Raw genomic sequence first — 17,777 nt, 5'->3', positions numbered from 1 at the left:
CGCCACCTGGATGGATCCCATCCGTGCTTATCTAATAGACGGCTCTTTGCCGAATGACCCTTCAGAAGCAGCTGCGCTCAAGAAGCGAGCTTTGAGTTTTGTTATGCACCAAGGAGAACTTCTCCGGAAGGGACACTTACGACCGTTTCTGAAGTGTGTAACCCTAGAAAAGGGAAAAGAAGTCTTGGAAGATCTGCATGCAAGCTTTTGTGCCTCGCACATAGGCGGCAGAGCCCTTGCTAAAAGAACCAGGAGGCAAGGATATTTTTGGCCTACCCTTGAGGCGGATGCCATGGACCTGGTAAAGAGGTGCGATAAGTGCCAACGGTTCGGCCGGTTGATTTATCTTCTGGCAACGGATCTCACAGCTATACGCAGTCCGGTTCCATTTGAAAAATGGGGGATGGATATCTTAGGACTCTACACGCCTGCTTCAGGCGATCGACGCTACATCTTGGTGGCCGTAGATTACTTCACCAAATGGGTTGAAGCAGAGGCGGTCAAAGGCATAAAGACCAAAGATTTGATTTCCTTCATTTGGAGAAATATCATCACCCGGTTTGGGGTCCCCATGTCAATGGTCTTCGACAATGGTCCTCAATTTGAGACGCCTGTGCTTAAGAGCTGGTTGGGGGATTAGGGCACCGCCCATTGCTTTGCGTCTGTAGGCAGACCCCAGGCAAACGGCCAAGTTGAGGCCTTCAATAAGATCATCTCAGACGGTGTTAAGAAGAAAGTTGAAAGAGTCGGTGGTCTATGGACCGATGAGCTGCCTCATGTTCTTTGAGCCATCAGAACAACTGAGAAGGGGGCAACCGGTGAAACCCCGTTTCTTATGACATACGGCTCGGAGGCTGTTCTCCCTATTGAGCACTATGAGCCAACTCTCCGTGTCATGTTATATGATGAGGAGGCCAATTGGGAGGCCATGCGTCTGGCCCTGGATGCTCTCCCCCAGAGCGAAGGGGCAACGCCGCCTTACGACAAGAGGTCTACCGTCTGAGAATGACTAGATCCTATAACAGGCGGGTACACAAGCGGCCCTTGAAAGTAGGGGACTTTGTACTCCGCAAAATGGAGGCAACCGGTAGGGCGAATGAGCAGGGCAAGCTAACCCCAAATTGGGAGGGCCCCTACCGAATCTTTGAGGAAGTTAGAAATGGCACATACCGCCTAGAGACCCCAGACGGTAGGAAGTTGCCCCGAACTTGGAATGTAGATAACTTAAAAAGTACTACATCTAAGAATTGTAAACCTCTTGTAATTACCGTACGATCAATGAGAATAGCTTGCTTCATTACGTTTTTGTATATCTCTGCCATGTCTTTTGCTTAACACAAGCGGCTTTCATCATTTAACTTTTCATATGCCATGTCTTGGGTAGTACCCAAGCGGCTTTTATCAAATAAATTTTCATGCGCCATGTCTTGGGCACTACCCAAGCGGCACATCTGGTGACGCCCATACGGGTGAATTCGCTGAAGAGAGCATCTCCCTTCTGGGTGGTAAATTATTCTAGCGGTCAAAACTCAAGCGGATTTAATATCTGGAAACTAAGCCGATTATTTCCGCCTGAATGATCCATCGCATCAAAGAATAGCTGGCTAAGCACTCCCAAAAGTACAGCCAGCTTTTTCTCTAAAAAGCGGTACCGATATAAGCTAGCCTCAAAAAAGGCAGCCGGTACCACTAGTACACCTAAACCGCCGCCTGTCTCTTCTGAAGAGGCAGATGCAGGAAAAACATGTTAATACCAATTAAATCCTAGTGTTTAGCATCAAACGAAAAAATGCAACCGGCAACCTAGCAGGACAAAATCTACGCGGTATTTAAAGACGCGTTCTCAGCCGGGTTGTACGTGTTTAAATTTCATTTGTCCCTAACTGGGGGCATACGGATAGCCGCCTGGCTAAGCTCAGCTCTACCAGTTAACTATCCGGGGGGCAGTATACCCAACCCCACTCCATCTCTATGACGCACGGCTATGATACTTGGAAAAATTTCTAAGAAAATTTAAAGAGCAAGCAGAAAGAAATCATTCAATAAAGCCGACACAACGGTAAGAAAATGTATTAGTATTCAAAATAAAAAACAATAGCAGAGTTAACCGACTCATCCGGGGCTATTACAAGGTAATGCACGGCAAGCAGGCAGGGAGGTCGTTGTTATTCTATCTGCACGGTCACCGGGTCAGCTTGAGCTTGAGTCCCTTCCGGATGAGACGGGTCAGCGGTGGGGACGGAGCCAGGAATAACTTCATCCTTGACTGCCACCTCGTTAGCAACCGCTTCCTCCTGCATCCGTTTTAACTCCGCCTCAACCCACTGTTCATAGGGTTCAGGCCCCGGCTTGCCCTCCTCTTCAGCCAGAATGGCAAGGTCTGCGTATTTGTAGGCAAGCTCCCGGACGTTGTAGTCTGTACCCGGATGGATAATGGAGAATGCTCTCTTCATCCGGTTTTCGCAGTCTTGCTCATTCTCCTCAATGAGCCGGCTCTGTGCAGCTTCAAGGGTGGCTTGGAAGTTTCCCTGTGCAGCAGCCGCCTCTTTGACCAGGCGGTCATTCTCTTTCTGCAGGCGGGAGCTGGTCTTCTCCGCCTGATCCAACCGTTTGAGGGACTCCTCATGGTCCTTGAGCTCCTTCTCAGCGTTGTCCAACGCCACCTTGAGATTGTCCAATTTGGTCTTGGACTCATTGAGGGCTTTCTGGAGGGTCTTGACCTGGTCCGCCTGTCGCATGACTATAGATTTAGTTTCTAAGTCATGCATGATCATTGAATATTCAGCAACGTTATGAGCGTTATCCGCAGAACGTTTGGCTCTTCTTACCTCCTCTTGCTTGCGGATGTAGGCCTTTTTGAGCCCCTCCACGCGCAGTAGTGCCTGCAACAATACAACCGGCCTCAGTAGAAAAACCGGATGTGAATACTACAAATAAAATGCCGGGTGGGCACTCGTAAGCTTACATCAGCAAGCTCGACCATTACACGGTCGTCATTGAAGGTATTGATTCCAGGAATCGCCTCCTTCTTGTCCCGGAGGACGGCTTTCAGCATGGCTCGGACATGCTGAGCTGCATCAGGCCAGCGAGGGGAATTATCTGCACCAGAAAAAGACGGTGAGAAAGCTGCATATGCTCCACCTACAAATTGCCGGCTGATTGGAGAATCTCCCGGCTGAGTCTGAGAATAAGACTTAACCCGCATGGGTAGGTCAAGCAGCGCGAGGCTGAAGGGATTTGTACCTTGTTGTTGGAAGCCTCTCTGGCCTCCGGCAGAAGATGGACCGGTTGTGGTCCTTATTGGTGTGACCTCTTTCGAGGCCGTTTCAGCATTTGACCCGCCTGGGGTCTTTATTGTTTTACCGCCGGTAGTAGCCCGGGCGGTTGAAGTGGTCTTCTACACCTTAAGTGCAGGCTCCTCAACAGTCGGCCTTGGCCAAATCTGTTTTTGCAGGGAGCGAGGAGTTTTGCTCCCATCCTGAAACGAAGTCACAAACGGTCAGGTGAAGAAATAACCAAAGCAGAAGCACATCAACAAGTTAAGAAAGAGTCAGACGGTCTAACCTTCTTAGCCGCCTAAGCGGCAAGTTTTTTCTCCAGATTCTCCTTCCGGATGTCTGAAGCCTTTCTAGCAGGCGTTTTTTCTGTGGGCAACATGTTCTTTGCTTCTTCTGCAAAACACAAATCTAATACGTCCGGTCAAGGTCAATACAAAAGCAAGCAAGCATTGCAATCAAAGGAAAATAGACATCCGGCATTAAACACGCCAGGTGTGGTTCAACCTACATTTTTCAAACATGTTGCTAAGCCCGCAGGCGGACAAAAAAGCTTCGTCCTTTGAAAATTCATGTTTGTGCACCTAGTTTCTGGGCACCCTTATTACCTCTCCAGTTGAGAGGGTGGAAGGGACAAGCTCGAAAAATTGGGAGTCCAGGATTGCCTCCCTGTCCCTTTCCGGTACTAGGGCAACCGGCATTTCTGCCCTAGAAGTTCAGGTTTCCGGTTGTACGTCCGGAACTCCCTGTTTTCCTCATTTGTGGGAGCCTTGACCAAGTAGAAGCAGCTCTTCCAATCTGACCACTTTGACGGCTTGTCAAGCGTCATGAGATATTGTTGGTAGGTGGTCAGGGTGTACCAGGCCCTCCAGCCGCCTGGGCTCCTACTCAGATAGTGCATGCGGGCAAACGCCTCCCATCCGGGGTTCAAATCCTGCATTTCGCAGGCGGCGATATACCCAAGAATATTCACCCAAGAGTTTGGGGTGAGTTGCCAGATGCCCAGGCCATACCCTCTTAGTATGGCTTTTGTTGTGTCGTGAAGGGGGAAGCGGAGCCCTGCCAAGAATGCCGCTTCATAACAGCCAAACCAGCCGTCTGCGTTGCGCTGGTCATCCTCCCAAGCAATTGTCCCCTTTGCAGGCGGGACCGCCATTCTGTACCCTGTGCCTAGGGGCCGTTTGAGGACGAAGTCAGCCAAATTATCCTGCATCATGGCTCTGTCCTTTGTGGAGACGGTGATCATCAAAGGATCACCTTTGGCTTGCCAGGAGGATCTCTCCTCCTCCTTGCTGTCAACGGATGTTGTCAGGTAGCTAGAGCTGCTCTCTACAGGACCGAGAGCAGAGCCGGAGGTAGACGAGGAGGCCTCTTGAGAGGAGTTTCTTCGTTCTACGGAGGCGGCTTCCTCACCGCCTCCCTGATCAAGACCTAAGATTCCGTCACTAGGTGTACTGGGGGTACCTCCGGGAGACCCCACGGCCGTCTTGATAGGGGTCCTCTCATCAGGCGGCAACTCATCAGAGCCACCGCCTCTGTAGTTGGGGTCCACAGCTGTCTTCTTGGTTCTGGTCATTGTGTCCTGCACAGACACGGAGACGGTTGGATTGGGAGATAAACAAGGCAAATCCCAAGGACTGCAGTCGGTGTTTCCAGTTCTAGACTCAGCCGTACTAATAAACCGGCTGGTCTCATTATTATGTTCCGGATGGGGGTGTAAAGAGTCCATCTAACTATGGGACAAATAAGCGAGAAAGTAAACAAAAAATTCAAGCAAAAATACATGGAATAGCTTGAAAGAATAGAGGCGGTACCTAAAAGAGTGACGGTGAAAACCGCTTGATCGTTGAGATTTTTGTGGGGATGCTTGCAAAGACACAAGCGTCTCCTGAGCCGGCTGTGTTGTCTGAAGTGTAGATCCAAATTTCGTTTGATTATCAAACCCCTCAGACGGTTGAAGGCCGGATGATTACACGGTGTTTATCTCGCAAGTACTCTCAAATGCCGGCTGCTCTCGAAAATCAAAAAAATCGCAAAGTTTGTAAATGAAGATTCGGGGAGTGGACTTGTCTATTTATAGGCCCCTCCTCAGAAGGCGAAGAGTCCCGACTCTTCACCTTCTGCTTCTCCCGCTTTTTCACTTGAAAAGCCAGAATCCAAGAGATTAAAAAAAAAAAAAATGTGTGTGTGTTTTTCACAGGTGCCACGTGGCACAGCCATGTCAGCACCTGTGAGGGGCAAATGTTTAGGGTAAAATTACCCTATCCACGTGGCCCAATGGGCTGGCGACACGTGGCACATCGCCAATGGTCAACAGGGCTCCGATCCCCTGTTGACACGTGTCCTTAGTACCCTCCATGGGGAACTTGTCTGCCCTGCTATAAATAGTGGGGCAAACCCCATTAATGAGGCATTCATAAATACAAACACTATTACCGAGCAATATTAATTGCGGAATCTCCCAATCAGCGAGAAGTATTTTACCTATTTCGTACTCATTTCCTCCTGTACGTATACTAACTTGATCGTCGGAGGCGAAGCTCCTACCAACCGGAGTCTTCGTGATCTTGCAGGTGCAGGCATCCGGCAGCTTAGTCTTGGAATCGTAACTCTCTCGCAGGACACATCAAAAAACCCCAAAACATTTATCATCACCAAATTCTACCTGTTCTAATGAAAGAAAATAAGAAAATTTATTATATAAGAAAAGTCTTGATGTATTTGTCTATAGTGTTTTAAAACTACAGCATAATCTTATAAATGACTAGCTTCCTGCCTTAAACACATGGTGAGAATTATTTGTTCAAGTGGTACCACAATTGCTTAACCCTGTTAGCATATTAATAAAGTAACTTCAATATTAGTATAAAGTTTACGGTTCTAATAAATTTAAGGAAAAATTGCGAGGAAGATCCTTTTAAGGAGACGACCTTGTGAGGAAGGTCCTTTTATGAAAAAGGTGGTACCAAAGGTCCTTTTAAGGCATTTGGGTTGTGAGGAGGGTTCATTGACCAAAAATCCGGCGTTGACTCCCATTTTCCGGCCAAAATAAACTCACGTGCACAGCATGTGACTGCTTTAGATTTTTTTTTTCTTTTGTTTCAATTTATATTTTCTTTATTCCTTCTTCTCCCACCTCACCCCCTTCCTCCATGTAAACCACCGTCACCACCACCTCCAACACATCACCACCCACCCACCCATCACCATTGAAGTGACCCCCACTCCAAAACCTCACCTGAATTAAGACCAGCGTCAACAACCACCTTTCCTCTCACGTAAAGCAACAAACTTCCGGCAACCGCAAATCTTCAACAACAACCGCATCAATTCCACCAAGCTCTAACCTCCACAAATTCCGTCTATTAGCCACCAACCGAACCACCAAAACAAATTGCAACCAACAATCCGCTACCCAATTTCATCAATTCGAATGGCCAATTCAAGAAAGGGCAAGGAATTGAAGGGGTGGGAGTGCTGGGGAAGAGCCGAGAGCAGCGGAAGGGTGGGTTATTATGGGCTGGTTGTGGGTTGTGTTGGTGGTGTGTAAAAGGCGGGTGCTGCTGTTGGTGGGTTGAGAGGCGTCGCTAGTAGTGGGTTATTTAAGGCGGTTGACTGCTCAATTGATGCAGGGAGTTATGGTGGGAAGAAAGAGGAAAGGGTTAGGTGGGGTCGTCAGCGGCTGGGTCGTCTACAGGTGCTGGGGGCTGGGGATATGCAAGTACTCCGATATCCGCACCATTACCAATTCAAGTGGGGTTTCGAGGCTAGGGGATTTGGGATGGGGTTTGGACATGGCAGTCCCTTCCCCTTCCCTCTTCCTTAATTCAGGTGAAGTTTTGGAGTGGGGGTCAGTTCGGTGGTGATGGGTGGGTGGGTGATGATGTGTTGGAGGTGGTGGTGATGGTGGTTCACATGGAGGAAGGGGGTGAGGTGGTGATGGTGGTTCACATGGAGAAAGGGAAAAAATAGAAAGAAAAAATTAATTCTAAAGAAGTCACGTGCCCAGCACGTGAGTTTATTTTGGCCGGAAAATAGGAGTCAACGCCGAAGTTTTGGTCAATGGACCCTCCTCACAACCCAAATGCCTTAAAAGGACCTTTGGTGCCATCTTTTTCATAAAAGGACCTTCCTCACAAGGTCGTCTCCTTAAAAGAACCTTCCTCGCAATTTTTCCTAAATTTAACAGAGGACAACAACCATAATGATATAGCATCATAAAACGACTGAACCTTCAGCATGTTCAATGTTTATTCGGACAACTAACAGACGAGTAAAATTTGTAAGGGGGTCTTATACTAATTTAGCAATATTTACCTTTGCTATATAAAACCAATTGTCATAGCGTGTCTCTGCGCGCAACCAAATTTTCTTGATAGGCAATCTTAGAACCAAGGATTGGAAGCGTCAGAGCTGATGAATGGTACGCTACCAAAACAAAATTTGATTCTATTTCATATCTCACATTACAATACAAGTATAAAGCCGGTGTCAAACTTCATTATGTCAGCAAACAGGAAGAACCTAAGGCAATACATTTGTTACTTTCAAACCTCCTCTAAAGACTGCATATGCATCTCTCCAATTTTATTTTCTCATCACTATGTTGACCCAAAAAAGATAGATTACAATTAGATTACATAACACTGTGATACGCAGTAAGGAAAAGGCCTATTCTTCCTGGGAAAATGGATCGATCAAGTTTTGGATGAAGCTTCTTTTTTGACCAATTCTTTAGCGAAGGCTGAAGATTTGATAGATACCAATCAGGTGTTAGTGAAAAAAATAATCAGGTTGCACTGTTGAGCTTAATTCTGTCTTCAATAATGCAGAAAAGATCCACAGGCAACAGCATAGCACCTTAGAAATGAAATCCTCCAAAGTCACCACCAGGAAAGCCTCCTTCGAAATGAAATGTATACTGCTGTCCTCCACCACCACCAAAAGGATCAAATCCACCAAATCCATAACCACCGCCACCGCCACCCATCCCCATGCCTTCTTCATCCTCTCCTCTGTCATATCTTACACGTTTTTCTTCATCCCCTAGAACCTGCAAGAGCAAATACCACAATTGAGTTTCTACAGACAAGTAACACATCATGAAACAGCTCAGCTCAATTGACAGGTCAAAACCATAAGATGAAGCAAATGACCAAAAAAAAAAAAAATCAATGGTAATTATCTCATATTTGGTAATGGTTATAAACAATGATAATGGGAATAAACTTGAATGTAAATTTGATTAGAAAATCGATGTTCATTTCCATGATTACTTAAGATGACCCCTTCAATTATCTATATATCTCCACAAATTTTCATTCCCAACTAATACCACCTCTCAAATAATATAGAAAAACTCATGAGGATGAGAATGTGTACCCATGGAGATTACAGGTTGTTTTCCATACTAAATTACACTTATAATTCACTCCTATCACCGCAATTTATTACCGGCTACCAAATAGGTTGTAAGAGATTACTAACTTACACTTACAAATTCACCCCACTATTGACCTTCCAAAGGCCCCAAAACCGTTAAAAGTCTTCAACAACCACCAACAGTCAGCCTCAATATAAAGGACACGGCCAATACACTAATAACACTGACTTTTAGAACTCTAAAAAGCTTTTCTACCTAAACCCTAATCTATCCTACCTTTAATAATAAAACGACATGGCTTTTTCTTTTGTTTTCAAAAATTGGTAACGAGCAGTTAACAAAGGGTTTCAAATCTTTCAATGCAAGTATAATAAAAGTGGGATGAGGCATATCTCTGATATACACAGGGAATAATCAGATAGTACACATAATTTACCAATAAAAAAAGACAAATATGTCAAAGCATAAGATTAATGCACCTTGTCACACATGCGTTCAGCACCTTAAACAAATAAGGATGCCTGGATATTATCCCTGTATTTTAACAAGGAACACTTGAAGGGATTAACAAGTAAGCCTTGAGCTATAACCACTGAACTGCTGTCTATACAGGGGAAGGCTTATAATGATGCAAGTAGCACCACAGGTAAACTTCAAAGCTAAAATAGAAACTGCTAGAATTTTCAGAGAACTAAGTTTGGTTTTACCTTGACATCAAGGCTAACTTTATAAGCAAGTTAGAACGCTCAATAAGAAATTGATAATATTGATATCTTATTGTAAACAAACACATACATAAAAACAAAAATAATAACTTGAACTACTGTAACAAATTAAACAAACACATACAAACACTAAGGGAATGTATTATATAAACATGTTAGTAATGTCTTATATAAACATGTTAGTAATCCCATTATTTAGATCAAAAGCTTCTTTTGCAGCGCAATATCAAATTTTACACTTGGTAAGATATGTTGTTGCTTATGAGTGTTAAAATCGGGACCATTGATTAGTGCAGTGGAAAGGAAATAATTATGAACCCACCTAGGGAAATGAAAATATTGTTAAATAAAACATTGCCCCTCTGACCCAAATGAAAAAGTAAATAAAGTTCTGTACTGTATCCAACTGCTAACATGTATATTTATTTCGATTTGTTGGTTGAACCTTTAAAGGTATTAGAATTATCAGCAACATGTGCATAAGCAAACATGTATTAAGCATATTTACAGCCACAGTAGAGAAGGAGGTGGCAATAAGGTTTGCTGCAATTACAGAAACTAGTTTGCTAAATGATCACCCAGCTCATAGCAGTAGCTTAACAAGTGGACTTAGCCACTGAAGAACCACATTAAAAATTTGGAATAGATTACTTTGAATATAATATTGGATATGTGCTATAAGCACTGGTACTAATGTATGAACCCTTAGCCAACTCATAAATCTAACTCACGTTGAGGAGCATATATTGATGGAAAATTATATCTTCTCTAAGAGGCTTATAAAAAATAAAATAATAAACAAACTTGATAGATCATAATCATCAATAGATCAAAGAAATATTGCATAAAATCAAACCTCATATGCAGCCGCAATTTCTCGAAATTTGTTCTCAGCTTCTTCTCTATTTTCAGAATTCTTATCTGGATGCCACTGTAAAGCAAGCTTCTTATAGGCACGCTTAATCTCTGCAACAGATGCAGTTTTAGAGACACCCAAAATTTTGTACCAGTCTTTGCGTTTACTCAACTTTAAGGCTTTCTCAGCTCTCATTAGTGCTTCTCGGATGCTCCTATCCTGTACAATGGGCACAAAATAATTCAATATATAAAGACATGAAACCAGTTGATAGAATTAACGCAAGTTATATTTTTATTATACCATGCCTCAGCACTTCAGCAGATAGCAAAGATAATTTATCAATACAGATCATATTCGTGTATATGCTGCTACATCACCAAAAAAATCAATCACAGACTCTACTCAGTCATGGACCAGTAAGGCTGTAACCGCAACTTACACAAATGCTTTAATTAAAGGCAAAACTACATTCACTGACACTAACTTAAATTGTACTACATCCATTGACACACCTTGTCTCTATAATTAAATTGACACCAATTTGGTCACTAAAGACCATAAGTGATATTTCAGTGATTAGAGTACGTTTAAATGGCAGAATTCACTACGAAAAAATAAATGTTATTTTTAAAAAGCCTATTTAAAAAAATATATATATTTATAATCATGAATCAAGAGCTAATTTTTTAAAATTAATATCTTTAATTCCGGCGACTAAAACCCACTTCGGTCATAGGAATGTCATTGATGGTCTTTAATGACCAAGGTGATGTCAATTTAATTTTAGAGACAGGATTGTGTCAATGATTCTAGTATGTGTTAAGTTGGTGTCACTAAATGTAATATTGCCTTATTTAAATAACGGAATAGATTTAGTGATTAAGTAAGTTCAGTATGTTCACGAATTACTTTTACTGCTAACATTCCAGATATTAAAATCATGCAGCACAAAATTTCTAAAACATCATCTCAGTGAAGGTAAATGTACTGTCTAAACCCAACACCTAATTTAAATTAAAGCTCAAAGAGCCGAGGAAAAGAGATTAAAACAGCCAATGAAAAAGAAAAAGGAATGGAAAATCAACTGATCAGATGTTGTAAAATCCATAGCAATGATAATGTGATCGAGCACGATAAGTTATAAAGGATCAAAGATTCACCAACTCTACTGCCAAAAATATGTGCAGAAAGCATATGCAATTGATACTAATAAAAACTGCAAAACTATAACAGTTATCCAAGACAACCAACCTGGGATTTTTGAGCTGCATTTTTTAGATCTTCCACAGCCCCTTCCCAGTCTTCCACCAAAAGTTTTGCTTCACCCCTCTGAATAAGTCACATCAATATCATCAGAGAAAATATAAATTCAAGATCAAACAATCTCATTTAATCAATCTAATTAGGTTCAAATCATCACAGAATTTATTAAGCTTACAAGTAAAATATAGTAACTGCAATTGAATGCTAACCTGTACCAAAGCCTCAGTAAGCTCTTCATCAATGTTTAAGACTTCCGTGCAGCTGTTCACAGCATCTTTACCTCTACCCAGTTTCACCAACACCTTACACAAACCAAGATGAAGATGCACATTATGTGCAATATGAACAGGGTCTAGAGCAAGAGCTGCTTTATAGTCCTCCACTGCAAGACGCAATTTACCTTTCTCTACATTTGTTTCTGCCTGTGAGAAGCAATTGGTCAAATATCAACTATGTTAAACTGAAGAGGAAAATAACATGAGTGTCAAACCATACAATCCTCCTTGACTCCCACCACCAAAAGAAAGAAAAATATTTAAAAAATCATAGATAAATATTATTTTATCCACTTACACTTTTTGTCTTCTTTTGCAAATTTTTCAATCCAAAATATGCTTTCTTCAGTTCACTGTGCTCTGGATCTAGGCGAAGTCCTTTTTGGTAATGTCTAAGAAAACAAAAGGAAAGACAAATTATAAAATTTGAACAAAATTTAAGATGTTACACATAAAATCATAAATTTTTGTCCAAACCTCATGGCCACATCATGATCTGCTAAATAGTAATAGGCACGACCTCTAACCAACAAAGCGTCAAGGTTGTTCTCTTCTTCTTTGAGAATATAACCAGTCTCAGCAATAGCACCTGAATAATCTTGTGATGCCAACAACAATTTTACCTTAAGAAGTTTAGCCTGCCACATCATTGAGGTAGTTTTATCAAACAAGTTCCCCAAATATTTGAAAATCTTGATTAACTTGGTGGATGATATCAAGAAAGAAAAAAATTAAAAAAAAATAGATGGACACCTTTGAGCATGCAGGAGAGAAAACAAGCACCACTTTGTCAACATACTCCAATGCTTTCTTAAGATCTCCTGAATCATAGAGACCAGAAGCTGTTTCCAGAGCACTACGAGCTTGATGCAACTGAGAAAGCTCCTTTTCAGCAGCAGCATTTTCAGGCTTGAGTTCTAGATACTTATTATAATTGACCTCTGATTCTTCATACCTACATTTGACAAATGCCACATCAAAAATAAAACTCATGAGTTCAAGTATCATTATTTAACAAAAATCTCATACTGATAAGATTGAAAGGGAAACAAAATAATGCTTCAGAAACTTCGAAAAAAAAGAATCGTTTTCTCCTCTCATGATTATTGCAAAAGCTGTCATCAACTTGCCACAATATAAATTAATAATATAAAGAGATTAAATTCGTGGAAACTGGATCATCCACATTTATGGTGGTTATATATGTAAAGATGATACTGTAACGGGTAATCTGTAGGCAGGTGCAAAGGGGATGTTTAGCATGACCTACAAGACTTGTGATTAAAAGGTCTTTCAATGCCCCCAACATTCAATTTATGCTCAACTACTTGCATCAATGTCAGGGCCAAGTGGATGAATTAAGTTCAAACTACTCCAGGCACCAGCCAGCCGCAATAACCAGTGGTAGCATCAAAATGCTATTACTACATGCAAAAGTGGTTAAACTGGCTATATGCCCTAACTAAGCTTAATGAGTTCAGCACTAGTGATATTCATGGTAACAACAACTTTAGAGCCTCTTGACAAATTCCATTCGGACGTAAAAGTGTCTGGGTAGGAGGGTCTAGATAATTCACTTCAAGTCTTACTTGAAAGTGATAGAATCGCAACACTGTAGCACGGCGGGACTGTTACATGAACAGCAGCATAACATAATGCTTGAATGTGCAACACACTGGGCTCTTGCAAGGCACATACAATACAAGCCTTGAGCGGTAAGGCAGCAACTAAGAGATTCTTACTCTGCTACAAATAGGATTCTTCATAAAAATTTAGTTTTATTTTCAGTGGATTAACACACGGTTTACTAATTCCCTTAAAGAAAGCATTTTACGTGAACAAAACATTTCTTTAGATTATCCTAAACTCTGTTTTCTTTCTGTTTTAGTTAGAGCTGCATAAGGTACGTTGTTAGAATATGCAAACATTACTACTCGTAATAATTATTCAACTTGTGTGATTTATGACGTTAAGTTAAAGTTTACTTTAAAACATGTATGAGAACCCGATATAGTTCAAGCCTGGTCGCTTGCATTTCAAATGGCTGTTTTTGACATGTTTGATCATAACTATACTGTTCAGTTTTTGTTCATTTAATTCACAGCTAAGAACCTCTTAACCAGGTTTTAAGTTGGTCTATTTGACTATGCTATTTCATATCTTTTTCACAAGATTCTAATTCATGAACTTTTGGCCATAAAAAGTTATCTTCTAAAATACATCTATTTTCTCAAAAGACATAAATATGAGGAATTCGACTTTGATGTAGAATCCTCAGACACAGCAAAACATACAAATTGCAAGGTATATCCTTTGCCCCTTCGCATAATATATTAGCCTACCAAAATTCTTTAGAGCTTCATGAATCTTGACTAATTATCAATTAAACAGTAAGTATATATAATATTAGCCTACCAAAAATTCTTTGGAGCTTCATGAATATTGACTAATTAACAATTTAACAGTAAGTATATATGCTTTTACTACAGTCACCAGTTCAAACGGTTCATGGAAGTTACTCAATCTGTATTTATGAAGTTTGAAAAGATTACCTTTTATGCTGATGTAAAAGATTGTAGAAATAATTTAATCTCATACCTCAATTTTATCACAGATCACACATTCAACTCCAATTATTCACAACCATTGTAAGAGATATGCATAAACACAACAAACTTCAAGTATTGGTCCATAAGACCCCCGAATGAATCAAAAACCACAAGACTAGCTGTTAGTTCAGCAGGATAATAAAAACTGAATTGAGAAAATTTTCAGAGAAAAAAAAAAAAGACAAACCTGCACAGCTGACGAAGGATATTTGCCCGGCGTGAATATGCCTCCGAGAGTGTTAGATCTGCCTCAATAGCAGCGTTAAGATCCTCAAGTGCCTCACTATAATGTTTTACTTTTATACGTTGTTCAGCCTTTTGCAGTAAATCATCTCCTTTCACAGGAATTCCATCTGCATAGCAGGGATATGAGCATCAGGGTACATAGCAATAGGGAAAAACAAAAATCACAATTGTCTTCAAACATTGGCTAGTCAAAACAGATCGTATACGGTCTACAATTAGTAAATTGAAACAATTCATAATTTTAACACTGCTTTTTTTACCTCTTAACTTAAGGATTTAGATATTCTTAAATTGAAAATTACTAGTATTACATATGGCAGCAAAATATGTTACTCTCTGAGGTGTATTAGGCTCTGACTTTAACTTGACCAATGAAATACCAAAGAAAGAGTGTGAAACTATCCTCAAAAGCTTAACCTCCAATTAGGTTTGACAATGCAACTTCGCTAAGGCAGTGATTGATGATTGTGCAAAATCAAAGAACAAGAGGTGCAAAGTGGTAAATACAATTCTATCAACAAATACTCCAAACCCGATACCAAGTATTGAATAGGATCTGTATACACTTTCATTTGCGAAGCCTTATGATAAAACGACGATACAGAAAATTAAGCCACCCCATAATTATGTATGAAGTATGAAGTATAAATTATAAGTCATCCTAACAATAAGCATAACAAAATTCATCTCACCAGCTCTCAAAAGTCACCCTAACAGCAACCAAAAGTAACCTTATAACTATGTAAAAAATGCTGTTAAACAACATTCTTGTAATATACATTGCAAAATACAAGTACATCTTAATTATATATACACAATGTTTAAGCAGCACAATATACCAAAGCAAAATTCGTTCTTATGATGCCTGATAACCCGAGAAAGCCTTAATGAATAACGACAATCGAAGATCAATAAAAACCAACACAATGTCGATCACAACCCATTGCAGTGCCCAACTCATAACCACAAATACTTAAATTTAGTAAATCAAGTTCAATGTATTTCCAAAAAGAAGCATTTCTTTCCGTAGTTAATATTCCTTGACATTAAATATACATAAATTGACATATTACGGACAAAAGCACACAAAAAATTAACGAAAAAATTGGATTATGAACCCTAAAATTAAGCACCGCTACCACACTCAATCAAGAAAAGAACACAAATTCAACAAAATTCCATTAAAAAAATCCAAAAAAAAGGGAAATTACCCGAAGCAGAAACAAGAGGTTGAAGAAGAAGAAGGTGACAAGCAAGAACAAAGTTGAGGATAACAATGGTGAAGATGAACCCTCTCCAAGCAACCATATCAATGGAGAAGGGGAAAATTCGATGAATATTAATCATTCAAAAAATTGAAATTGAAAATTTGAACAAATTTCTACAGATTTATATGTTTGTGATTCAAAGATTTGCGATGGATTTGCAGAGTTTGATTTAGAATTGATTGAATTGAGATTTCCTGGTAATTTTGGGTTTTCAGGGAGGAAGAAAAGAAAGGCGGGGATTCGAAAGTCCTTGGTGGCAGTCCACGTAAATGTAACCTATGGGTGATTGCCACCTGGGATTTTTACGCAATTTCTTGGTGAGGAAGTATTATTGTAAGTTTGATATGCATTTACAAATGCATAACAAATACTAAGGGGGTGTTTAGTTCATCAAGTTGGAATGGATTGGTATGGAATTTCATACTAGAGAGGTATGTATTCTAAAACTCATATTAGTTCAAAGTTGTTTGGTTTATTATTGGAATGGATCTATCCTTCGTTAATAGAATGGATTGTAAATCTTAGGGGGAAGGGTGGGTATGGGATTCTTCCATGGGTACGGGAGGAGTTAGAAACCCTTAGGTATGAGATTTCATTACTAAAAACCTCAACCAAACAAAAAAACTAGATGGAATGGATTCTAACTTCATTTTAACCCATTCCAAATGATCCAATAACCAAACGACCCCTAAAATATTGATAAGCACATAGGGTGAGAAAAAAGAGGAGAGAGATTGGTAAGTGGGACCACTTTTACCTGTACCACTAAAAGGTTATATAATATCATTTACTATATAGTGATATTATTTCTACACGTAGTTAGTACGACTGAATGAATATATAGTACCACTACATACATACATAATACCATTGAATGTTTAATGGTACTATTTGATCATCCAATGATACTATTGATCACCCAATGATACTACTAGATTCAGAATATACATTTTCATGAAATGACCCTCATGCCCCTCATTATGCATTTACTCATACTTCACTAACCTTCCTTTAGAAGGCCTCATTTCTTGGTCCTTTTGCAAAAAAAAGGCTTGTCCTCTAAGAAGTTGCCACGTCAGCAGAGTTCCGGAACTAAGGAAAAAAATATTTTATTCTTTTTAAGTACTACACTAGTATAGTACCGTGCAACTACACGGTATAGTAAGTTCATATGTATAATTTACTTATCAAAGCAATTTATAATAATAATGATGAAGTGAAAATCCAAGTTACGCTCGAACATATATAGCTCCTAGAAATATCATTACATATTTAACACTAGTATTTAAATAATTATTCTAGCTACTATTATTTTACCTATTAAATTATTTATAGACTTAAAATTAAGGATGATGGTAGGTGGGTAGAAAAATGTGAGTCCCGCATCGCACCCGCCCCACTTGGAGCGGGTATGGGATCCAACTTTGGCGGGTACATAAGCGGCTATAGGTACAAAAGTCATACCCACCATGGGTAGCGAGTAAGTGGTGGATTTGATGTTATACCCGCCTATTACCCGTCTACCCACTCAATTACCTACCAACTTATATTACTACCACTATTTATTTTTTTTATATGTAATTATTTTTGTATTTGTAATGATAAAGGACTACTTTTATACAAATAACTACTTATTGTATAATATATTATTAAATTATATATTTACAACAATTAAGATATAGCATAATGACATGTTCTATAGGAAATTTATCAAACAAATGTTATTAGGTTAGCGGATAAAAGGCATTCGGGTATGTAGTGATGGATATCCACATAGCTGGTGGATCGGATGTGGGTCTCCCACTTATTAGGCGGGTGTAGGTGTTAAAACTAAACACATCGGGGGTGGCTGGTAGGTCATAGGTATAAATATT

At 40.1% G+C, this 17,777-nt stretch overlaps 1 protein-coding gene across 2 annotated transcripts; it reads right to left on the bottom strand.

Moving 5' to 3' along the window:
- Nucleotides 1-7,704: 7,704 nt before the first annotated feature.
- Nucleotides 7,705-16,152, bottom strand: LOC110717240 (dnaJ protein P58IPK homolog). 2 transcript variants are annotated; one of them, XM_021895901.1, is made up of 10 exons: nt 15,847-16,152; nt 14,577-14,742; nt 12,534-12,735; nt 12,258-12,418; nt 12,079-12,172; nt 11,715-11,927; nt 11,494-11,571; nt 10,240-10,458; nt 8,136-8,328; nt 7,705-8,019 (listed from the first exon to the last, which is right to left on the bottom strand). In XM_021895901.1, exons 1-9 carry the CDS (start codon nt 15,980-15,982, stop codon nt 8,137-8,139), a joined length of 1,461 nt encoding a protein of 486 aa, XP_021751593.1. In that variant the 5' UTR covers nt 15,983-16,152; the 3' UTR covers nt 7,705-8,019; nt 8,136. The 2 variants fall into 2 exon arrangements, with proteins under 2 accessions (XP_021751593.1, XP_021751592.1); XM_021895900.1 differs by having other exon boundaries at nt 7,705-8,328.
- Between the last annotated feature and the right edge of the window lie 1,625 nt (nt 16,153-17,777).

This window comes from Chenopodium quinoa, unplaced genomic scaffold (genome assembly GCF_001683475.1).
Source record: "Chenopodium quinoa cultivar QQ74 unplaced genomic scaffold, ASM168347v1, whole genome shotgun sequence".
In the NCBI taxonomy this organism is placed as follows: Eukaryota; Viridiplantae; Streptophyta; class Magnoliopsida; order Caryophyllales; family Amaranthaceae; genus Chenopodium; species Chenopodium quinoa.
Note: the sequence above shows the minus strand (reverse complement) of the source record. Positions and strands in the feature narration are given on the sequence as shown.